General features: G+C 69.2%; 1 protein-coding gene across 1 annotated transcript; it reads right to left on the bottom strand.

The window, feature by feature from the left end:
* Window positions 1-8: 8 nt before the first annotated feature.
* On the bottom strand, window positions 9-8,571 carry LOC147574109 (transmembrane channel-like protein 6). Its single transcript, XM_086686266.1, is given in 13 exon segments — window positions 9-295; window positions 297-337; window positions 340-370; window positions 1,181-1,237; window positions 1,239-1,323; window positions 3,557-3,747; window positions 3,986-4,245; window positions 4,406-4,503; window positions 4,657-4,762; window positions 6,000-6,158; window positions 6,405-6,500; window positions 6,667-6,806; window positions 6,984-8,571. Coding segments are annotated over 13 exon segments (1,482 nt in total). The 5' UTR covers window positions 7,040-8,571; the 3' UTR covers window positions 9-133.
* Between the last annotated feature and the right edge of the window lie 1,806 nt (window positions 8,572-10,377).

Genomic DNA, 10,377 nt, shown 5'->3' with positions numbered 1-10,377 from the left:
GACCCACCCCAGTCCTCAAATTCAACCCACACGGGAAGGGGGGTGGGGACACAGGTGCCGGGGAAAAAAAAAAAAAGAAAGAAAAGAAGAAACTAAAAGATCAGAAGGCGGGGGAGAAGGCGCAGGGGCCCGGTCACTGAGGACCCATCCCTAATGAAGCAGGGGTCTGACCCCCTGCCCAGAGCTCCCGGGGCCACCCCGCTCCCTGCCGTACCTGGATCATGAGCTCGGAGAAGGCGTAGACGGCCACGGTGCAGCCCAGCGTGATCGCCAGGCACAGCAGCCACACGAGGCCCCAGCACCGCCACCTGCCTCAGCCGCCCGCACACGCTCCGGGACCCTGCCGCAGCTGCCCCTCGGCCAGCAGCTCCTGCGGGCGGCAGCCAGCCCGTCACGAACCCCGTGACAGACGTGCGGAGACAGGCAGATGCGTGGGCGACACTCTCGCGGGGACAAAGAGGGACCTGAGCCCCCCTGCCACCTGCCCTGAGTGGGGGGGGGGGGGGGCCGGCTGACCGGGAGCCCTGGGGTGTGAAGGCCGCCGGGCCACCCATGGGAGCTCCCTGAGGGGTGAGGGCCCATCAGCCGGGTCAAAGCTGGGGAATCCCCGGACACGAACCCCGGGAAGGCGGAGAACCCACAAGGCCCAGCTGGGCTACCGGCCTCGGACAAGGGACCAAACCTCAGCTCTCAGTTTGCTCACTGACAGCACAGGAAGAGAAGAGTCCCTGCTTGCCCCGGGCCACGGGGGCAGGGCAGGGCTGCGTGCCGGCTGGAGCCCCGGGGCCTCTTCCCACTGGGGGACCAGAGAACACGGGGACTCCTGGCCCAGGGCCCCAAGAGCAGCCTCGAGGACAGGCCGACAGCAACGACCCACCCTGAGCACACCTGCCCACCAAAACCCGCTGTGAGCGGCGCGTCCCGGCTACGTGGGCTGCTGCACATTCGAGGACCGGGGACACTAGCCCCTGCCAGCAGACAGCCCCGAGAGAGAGGCGTGCACGGGAGGAAAATCCCAGGATGATTCCCGGGGCCACCCCGTGTCCCGCAACCCACTGTGAGCAGGGCCAAGACCCGCCCCCTGCCCGCCGCACACAGGAGACACAGGCCAGGACTGGCATTGCGGGGACACGGGGACGCAGGGTCGGGGCAGCAGCCCCAGGGCCCCCGAGCAGCTCACCTTCAGATGGGTTCGGATGTTGTCGTGCTGGAGGCGGGAGGCCCGTCTCTGAGTCACCCTTGTGGTCCCAGGAGAACACGGTGATGGCATGAACCCCCGAGGTGCTGCCCACCCGGTAGCTCTCCCCAAAAGAGTGTGACATGCTGGGAGGAGCAGAGCCAGAGGCCAGCAGAGAGGTGACGAGGGGCACAGAGGGCGGGAGAAGGCAGTCAGGACACTCCCTGCAGCCGAAACCCACCACCCACTCAGAGGAGCCCTCCCAGCGCTACGTGGGCCTCCCGCCACCCACCCCCCTCTCTTCCAGCCCTGCGCTCCGGGCATCCCGCTGCAGACCGCCGGCCACCCTCGATCAAGCCTGTCGTCAGGCCTGTCTCATACGGTACCCGCCAGCCATACGCAGCTAGACGAGGGCTGCGGCTCCAGGACCCACTGATGTGGCCGGCTGCAGAATATGCCGGCTGACCCCGGGGCCTTTGCACTGCCTGTGCCGAGAACCAAAACGCTTTCCTCTGCTTCTCCCCCGCCTGCTCGTGTTTAACCTCCCTGTCTGACACGCCCCTCGGAAGCCAGCCTGACTCCTTCTCCCACGCTCCATGACAGTCGGCAAAGGCCTCTCAGACTCTGGATTTTCCCAGCTTCCTCACTGGTCTGTCTGCTCCCCTGGACAGCAGGTTCCTCAAGGGCAGACCCTGTGCTCATTCACTTTCCTGCCCCGAGCTGAGCACAGCGAGTGTTTGTGGGGTAGACGAAGTGTTGAGTGGGTGGGTAGAAGGAGGGAAGGAGGGGAGGGAGGGAGGAGGGAGGAGGAGGGAGGGAGGAGGAGGAGGAGGGAGGGAGGGAGGAGGAGGGAGGGAGGGAGGGAGGAGGAGGGAGGGAGGAGGAGGGAGGGAGGAGGAGGAGGGAGGGAGGGAGGAGGAGGAGGGAGGGAGGAGGAGGAGGGAGGGAGGAGGTGGAGGGAGGGAGGAGGTGGAGGGAGGGAGGAGGTGGAGGGAGGGAGGGGAGGGAGGAGGAGGGAGGGAGGGAGGAGGAGGGAGGGAGGGAGGGAGGAGGAGGGAGGGAGGAGGAGGAGGGAGGGAGGAGGTGGAGGGAGGGAGGAGGTGGAGGGAGGGAGGGAGGGAGGAGGAGGGGAGGGAGGGAGGAGGAGGGAGGGAGGGAGGGAGGAGGAGGGAGGGAGGGAGGGAGGAGGAGGGAGGGAGGAGGCGGAGGGAGGGAGGGAGGAGGAGGGAGGGAGGGAGGAGGAGGGAGGGAGGAGGTGGAGGGAGGGAGGAGGTGGAGGAGGGAGGGAGGGAGGAGGAGGGAGGGAGGAGGAGGAGGGAGGGGAGGGAGGGAGGAGGGAGGGAGGGAGGAGAGGAGGGAGGAGGAGGAGGGAGGGAGGAGGAGGAGGGAGGAGGAGGAGGAGGGAGGGAGGGAGGAGGTGGAGGGAGGAGGTGGAGGGAGGGAGGAGGTGGAGGGAGGGAGGGAGGGAGGAGGAGGGAGGGAGGGAGGAGGAGGGAGGGAGGGAGGGAGAGGAGGGAGGAGGAGGGAGGAGGAGGGAGGGAGGAGGCGGAGGGAGGGAGGGGAGGAGGAGGGAGGAGGGAGGAGGAGGGAGGGAGGGAGGAGGAGGGAGGGAGGGAGGAGGGAGGGAAGGACGGAGGGGGAGGGAGGGGAAGGACGGAGGGAGGGAGGGAGGAGGAGGGAGGGAGGGAGGAGGGAGGAAGGACGGAGGGAGGGAGGGAAGGACGGAGGGAGGGAGGAGAGGGAGGAGGAGGGAGGGAGGGAGGAGGAGGAGGAAGGAGGAGAGAGGGAGGGGAGGAGAGGAGGGAGGGAGGGGAGGAGGGAGGGAGGGAGGGAGGAGGAAGGAGGGAGGGAGGGAGGGAGGGGAGGAGGGAGGGAGGGAGGGAGGGGAGGAGGAGGGAGGGAGGGAGGGGAGGAGGGAGGGGAGGGACAGAGGAAGGAAGGAAGGAGGGAAGGAGGGAGGGAGGGAGGGAGGGGAGGAGGGAGGGAGGGAGGGAGGGGAGGAGGGAGGGAGGGAGGGAGGGGAGGAGGGAGGGAGGGAGGGAGGGGAGGAGGGAGGGAGGGAGGGAGGGGAGGAGGGAGGGAGGGAGGGAGGGGAGGAGGGAGGGAGGGAGGGAGGGGAGGAGGGAGGGAGGGAGGGAGGGAAAAAGGAAGGAGGGAGGGAGGGAGGGAAAAAGGAAGGAGGGAGGGAGGGAGGGAAAAAGGAAGGAGGGAGGGAGGAGGGAGGGAGGGAGGGAGGGAGGAGGGAGGGAGGAGGAAAGGAAAGAAGGATGGATGGATGGACGGGACAGATGGACGGATGGAAGGAAGGATCCCCGAATGAACGGACGGGCGGCTGACGAGTTGTGCTCAGAGCAGGTCATTGGGTGCGGGGCCCTTTACCTGTACACCAGGGTGATGCAGGTGATAAAGAAGGCCCCGCCCACAGTGAAGAGGTAGGCCAGGGGCATGTTGTAGGGCAGGCCGTCGGTCTCGCGGCCACACTGACCGCCCTCCGGGGCGGGCACGCACGGCGGGTTCAGCGTGCTGTTGCTGTAGTAGCCGTAGTACATGACGGTGTGGGTGAGACGGCCCTGCAGGCAGGAGGCCCCGCCGCGTCAGGGACGTCCCCGCGCCCGACCGGGCCCCGGGCTTCGCGAGGCAGAGGAGGGCACCCGTGGGGGCAGGGCGAGGAGAGAAGCAGAGCAGGGGAAGGGCCCGGGCCGGGGTGGGGGGGAGAGCAGGGAGGTGGGCCAAGGGCCACAGCCGAGTCGGGGCCCCCCCCTCCCCCCCCCCCCCCCCCGGCCACGGACGCCCCGACCGAGCCCTCACCCCGCCCGTGAGCAGCTCCAGGCCCGTGAAGGCGGGGACAGGGCCCGGGGAGGCTGGTGGCGGGAAGGCGGCCTGCACGCCCACGACAAAGGCCAGCACGGGCAGCAGCAGGAGGGCGTTGAAGGCCAGCAGGGTCTTGAGGAAGAGGAAGTAGGAGAGCACGCTGGAGCCGAACTGGCCTCCGATCCGCTTCAGGGCGTAGCGCCAGGGCTTCAGGCCGTGCAGACCCGCCAGCAGCCAGAGCCCCAGGCCGTGCAGGGGCCTGTGGGCACCAAGGCGAGAAGGGAAGCAGGGTCAGCCCCAGCTCCCGGGTTGGGCGGGGGGGGAGACCCCACCAAGAGGACAGCAGGGGACGGGACGAAAGCCCCCCCCCCCCCCCGCCCCGGCTGCCCTGGGCCCATCCCAGACCGGAGGCTCCTACCAGGACGCAGGTGTCTCGGAGCCAACCGCAGCAGGGGAAGAGCCCACGCCGGCCCCGCAGTGCCTTGTGCTTCCCCGCCAGGGTCCGGCTCTCCTCTCTGGGCGCGGAGGCAACATCACGGTTGGACCAGGGATGGACCCAGCTCCCTCCCCGCCTGCTGCAAGCTGGGGGGGGGGGGCCTTCTCACCGACCACCCAGCCCGGCCAGGGAAGCGGGTGCGGGGGGCCGCCCGGGCCCGATGGGCACTGACCGCAGGCTGCGTTTCTCAGCCAGGCCCAAGGGCATTCCCTTCAGCATGTGGCCCCGCTGGGCCACCGTCAGGTTCTGGAGCTCCTTCACCAGCAGGGACCGCTTCTCTGCAGGAGGACGGAGGACGGACTGGGGTCGGTTCCCGCCGTACCCCTCCCGCACCTGTGGCCGTGACCCCGGACGAGCCTGTCCGCCCCCGCGGCCCCACCCCAACACACAACCTCTGCCCGCCAGGCCCAGGAGGCCGGCTCCCCTCTGCTCGTGCCGCCCAAGCCAGGCCCGGCCATGCCCGCCTGTGTTCCAGCACCAGCCGTCTTCACTCTCCCCCACCTCGGCCAACGGGCCCCTCCTCCTGGACCCTGACTCTCCTCCTGAGCCCCCACAAGCACCTTGCTCTGACCCCTGTTGCACCTGAGCCCCGCCCCCCATCCCCACCCTGGTCAGCAGCGATGAGGTCCAACCCCAGCCCCGACCACTGCCCACGACACCAGCTCTCGTGGGGTGACGGGGGAGGGTGCCGCCTGGAGACCCCCCCCTCCCTCTTTTGTCTCCACCACCACCCTGGGAGGGGGCAGCCCTCCAACCCCAAGTTCCCAGACAAGAGGTGACACTCGGAAAGCTGACGGACACCCGGCCCGGTTTGCAAACTGAAGCTGGAAAGTTCACCCTGACCCTGGAGCCCGCGCCTCCCTGCGCTGTCCGTCCCCTGCCGCAGGGCCTCGAGCAAACTGGGGAGGAGACAGGCGGGGCCCCAACACAGTGCCTGAGCTCTGGGCACCTGAACGCCAGAGGATACCAGGTTGAAGGCCAACCCGTGACACTGGCCCTGCTACAACCACCGTCCCTTGCCCTCTAGCCCCTCCACACCGGCCTCCCACCTCAGGGCCTTTGCACATGCCCCTCTGCTCTAGTGTCACTTCTTCCAGGAAGCCGCCCTGAATCCCCCTCCCGCAGCGTGCCTTTCCTCCGTCGCCCTTATCTGTGCTTTAATCACCTGCTTTTCCATTGAGTTGGTTCGATCTGTTTCACTGCCGGTGAGCCAGACCCGGTCAGGGACTTTCCCACACTTGACCCAGCCCCAGGTTCACCGCACCCCAAAGCCGAGACCGGCATATGCAATGGGTGCTCAGCGTGGGAGTGTGTGGGCCAGGCGTTTCCGACCGCTACCCGCCCCGGGCCAAACCCTTCTCGGCCCGAAGGCCCCGCTTCTCGGCCGCCCCTGCCCCCCCCACCCCCCCACCGTGGCAAGGCCTCACGAGGCCTGGCAGCCTTCGGGCAGCCCCGCGGCAGGAGGGGAGCCGGCCTGGGCTCCGACCCACCGAGGCGCGGGGCCCACTCACTCACCCTCCTCCTCGAGGGCCGCGGGGTCCAGCTCCAGGTCATAGAGGCGGAGGCTGGGCCGGGCCGAGCGCCCCACGCCCCCGAGCTGGGGCCGGCTGACCCTGCGCCGAAGCCGCACCGTGCGGTTGTAGTACTGGGAGATGATGGCCCCGCGGCTGCGGCCTGCAGGGGGGGGGCAGGTCAGGGGGCCGCGCCGCTGTGCCTCCCTGCCCCTCGCCTCTCCCGGGACCCGGCACCGCCGCCGGCTGCCTTCCCAAGAGCCTATCTTTTAGCCTCTTTTTATCCGTGCGGTCGGTCGTTTCTGCGACCCAGCGAGGCCGCATGGGGGCTCCGGGCGGTGGCCGGGAGGGGGCGGGGCGGGCACTCACAGCGCCACTCGCAGCCCCGGCTGCCCAGGGTCCCACTCACCGATGGTGCGACTAGGCATGCTGGCCAGGATGCGGAGCGTGGCCGTGCTGTGGGCAGCAGCATCCTCGGGCCCCAGGAGGGCCTGGCGGCCACTGCCTGTACACAAAAAAGACTCGTCCGGAGGTCCCGGCCGGCCAGCGGCCTCCGCCACCCGGTCCCCACCTCGGGCCCGCACGCAGCCGGGAGGGGTGTCCTGAGAGGCCGGGAAGGCTCAGCGCCCGGCCCACAGCAGCAGCCGGGCACCTGGGCCAGGAAGGCTCACCCGAGGTCCCCGGGGCTGCGGCCCCCAGCCCCCTCTGCTGTAACTCCAGTCCCTCCTCAGCCACGCACTGGCTCTGCTCCTGGATGAGCTGGTGGAAGGAGTCATGGACTTCACTCTCGTCGTACGGGCTGGGCTCCCGGCTGCGGGGGCAAGAAGGGGGCAGGCGTCCAGGACTCAGCTGCCCCGGTCCCGCCCCAGCGGCCGCCCCTTCCCCGGGCCCTGGTCCAGATGGCCTCTCCCTGGCAGGGAGTTTGGGGACGTCCCTGCCCTCCAGCCCGCCGCCCAGCCCCCACCCCCGCCAGGCCCAGACCACTTACTCATGGTCCTCCGGGATCTCAGGGACATTGAGGACAAAGGGCAGCGGCTGGGCCATGTCTAGGGCCCACGCCCAGCCGGTCTGCGGCCCTAGGGCAGCTCAGAGCCTGGGTGCAGCCCCCGAAGCCCCCCCGCTGCCCATCTGATGAGACAGAATATTGCACCAAGGTCAGCCTTCCATGCCTGGTGCCCGGCCGAACCACCCGCTCCCTGGGGACCGCGGGAGGTGGCACTCACAGCCTGGGCCGCCCGAGCCCCTGCCCGCCCCCCATCCACAGCCCGATACGCGGTCAGGCTAGTGACCCCGAATAAAACTCATGCCGGAAGGGGGCGAGGGGGATCCCGTTCCACTGCCTGAGGGAGAGAGGAAGGAAGGGAGGGGGGATCTGGGCAGTCCCCGTCGGTTTCCTCTATGGCGCCAGTCCCTGGAAAGGGAAGGGTGGGTGTCTGTGCACACGGCTGGCCTTCCCAAGGGCTCTGCCCCGGGCACACCCCCCACTCCCTTGGTGAAAAGGGTCAGGGCGACTCCGAGCCCTCCTTCCTGGGCCTGCCCATAACCCCAGAGCACTTCCTCTCCCAGGAAACCCCTCCCACAGCTAGCCCCCACCCCCCACCAACATTGCTCTCCCCACTGGGCCGGGCCGGGGCGGCGCTGCAAGGTCACCAGACCTACTCCCCTGCATTCATCACCCCAGGGGCCGGCCAGGGCAGCTGCCCGGGAGAAGGGGGGCTGGGCGTTAAACAGGCTGCCTTTGTGCAGCCTGTGTCCAGGCAGAGGGCTCTGCGGTCGGCTGGGGCCAACTGGAACCAGCGTGACCTTGTGTGGGCTCTTCACTCTGTGCCCTGCGTCTGCTCGGTGCCCGGTCCTCCCTACACTCACCCCCAGGGAACGCGGCGCTCAGCAAAGTTGGCTCAACTCAAGGGGACTTCCTTGGGTGAGGCCAGGGTGCCCAGACAGTGTCCTCACTTAGGGGCCTCAAGGACTTCCGTTTCTCAGCCCAGCCCCCACCACCCCCCACACACACACACATACACACACAGGCCAAGCCCCTTCCCCTCCCCCCAGCAGGAGCTCAGCTGGGAACCAGCAGAGCTGGAGGTGGGGCCGACCATGTGCCCCCCAATCCTGTCCCTAGAGCTAGAATCCCCTCCTCCACAGACAGACCCCTTGCAGGCTCAGACCCACAGGCCTCGCCCACACACCCCTTCTCCCCGGGAGGAGGGGGAGTTGGGGGGAGGGGGTTGGGGAGAGAGCGGGAGGTGCTCAGAGGCCTGGATCCCGGAGGCCTGCCTGGGGTAGAGGCTCACCTGGGCTCCCCGTCACTGCCTAGGACTTCTGCCAGCGGACACCCAGCGCCCGGGCACCCCGCCCCAGGCCCGGGCAGGTCCGGCAGAGTTTCCGGGGCACCCCATTCCTGAGCCCTGAGCCAGGTGAGGAGGGGCAGGGGTGGGGCCGGTTTCCAGGAGCCCCACCCCAGCCGGGCAGCGAGTCCCCTAGGAGCAGCAGCAGCCCAGCCTGGAGCCCAGGGACAGCGGCAACTCCGGGAACCCCTCGACCCCCCCCCCCGGCCCCGCCAGTCTCCCAGCCCCCGCCCCCCCTCCCCCCCCCCCCCCCCCCCCCGCCGCCTGGGGCCAGTGATACCTGCCTGCGCGACCCGGCGCCCTCCCCGCCCCTCCGCGTCCCAGTCGCGGGCACCAACACTGCCCTCTCCCCCGGTGCGGCCCGCGGGGGGGGGGGGGGCTGGGGGGGAAGCAACCGGCGTGGAACCCCCCTGCCCGGGGACCCCGGGGGCCCCAAGGGACTGGGAGCGGGTCCGCGGCGGGGGGAAGCAGCCGGGCGGGGAGGACCCGGGCGCCGCCCCCAAGCCCCGGCCCGGCCCCCGGGTCCCCACCGCTGACCTGGGACGCGCGGGGTGGGGGAGGAGGGGCCCTGCGCGCGCGCCGCTCACCTGTCCCCTGAAAGCGCCGCCGGGAGCTGCTGTCGGGGCTCCGCCTCCGGGGGGGGGCGGGCACCGCGGGGTCAGGGGGAGGGAGTGACCGCGCGCCCGGGGGGACGACCCGGGGCCGTCGCAGGACCCGCGGGGCCCGAGGGAGCTGCGCCGCCCAACCCGGCCCACGTGGTGGCGGGCCTCCGGCGTCACGTGACCCGGCCAGCCCGCCGGCGCGCCCCGCGCCCTGCGGCGACGGTGCCCTCGCCCGGCTACCTTCCAACCCCGCCCCCGCCCCCGCCCCACCGCCGGGCCTGAGCAGAGTGCGGGCGGCGGAGCGCCCAGGTCTACTCCGACCTCAGCCTAGGCCCACAGCGGCAGTGGGACTCAGTTTCCCCGAGTTTCTTTTTTTTTTTTTTTTTCATTTTTTTTTTCAACATTTATTTATTTTTGGGACAGAGAGAGACAGAGCATGAACGGGGGAGGGGCAGAGAGAGAGGGAGACACAGAATCGGAAACAGGCTCCAGGCTCCGAGCCATCAGCCCAGAGCCTGACGCGGGGCTCGAACTCACGGACCGCGAGATCGTGACCTGGCTGAAGTCGGACGCTTAACCGTCTGCGCCACCCAGGCGCCCCAGTTTCCCCGAGTTTCAAACAATCGGGGCTGTAATTCCCAGCCCTTTCCCCCTCCCCGGGCAGTTATCCAACCAGCACGATGCTGCAAAGCCCCACCGAGGCAGCGCCTTTCGACACCAGATTGGGTAACCCTGCCCTCCAGCGCGACCTCCTGCTGACAAACGACTTTCCGAAGCTGGCCTGTGGGGAACCCGGGTTGTCACCCCCCTCTGGTCTGGGCGTGGTTTCTGCCTCGTTTGTCAGCCCACAGTTCTGGGTCACTTCCTGTGTGCTAGGTGGGGAGGAGGGGGTGAGACCCAGGGAAGACGGCCAGGCCACTGTGACTGTCCCCGTCGCTCTTCCCCATAAGCCAGGGAGGTGGGCACCCATGTCCCTTCTTCACAGATGAGGAAACTGAGGCTCAGGGGTTCATCGGTCCCCCCCTCCCCCCATACCATCTGCCAGGGCGCGAGTCTAGTCCACCCCAGAGCCCCGCTGAGAAACCTGACTTTGAGAAAGCCTGGCAGGTCAGAGGGCAGGCTCCCAAGGATTGGAGGGAGGATGGGCGGGATTTGGAGAGTGGTGGGGGGACATTCCCGGTCCGGAGAAGCCTTGAGAGGCCGGGAGGGTGGAACGGGTGGGCCAAGCCAGGATTCCCGGATGAAAAGATGCAGCGCAACAGGCAAAGGGGCCCGCAGGCCTGAAGTTGGACAAAGAGGGAGGGGCCAGGATTGGGGCTTTTTTGCAGCTGTCAGTGTGGACCTCGGGTGGATTACTGCCGGCGGGATCTTGGCACAAGGCAGGTGGCCATGAAGACCCAGGCCTGCCCAGGCCCCTGCCTCTCCTTCCACT

Source organism: Puma concolor, chromosome E1, assembly GCF_028749965.1.
Source record: "Puma concolor isolate L17-30 chromosome E1, mPumCon1.1.hap2, whole genome shotgun sequence".
Taxonomy (NCBI): domain Eukaryota; kingdom Metazoa; phylum Chordata; class Mammalia; order Carnivora; family Felidae; genus Puma; species Puma concolor.
The sequence above is the reverse complement of the archived record's forward strand: the minus strand, read 5'-3'. Positions and strand labels throughout refer to the sequence as shown.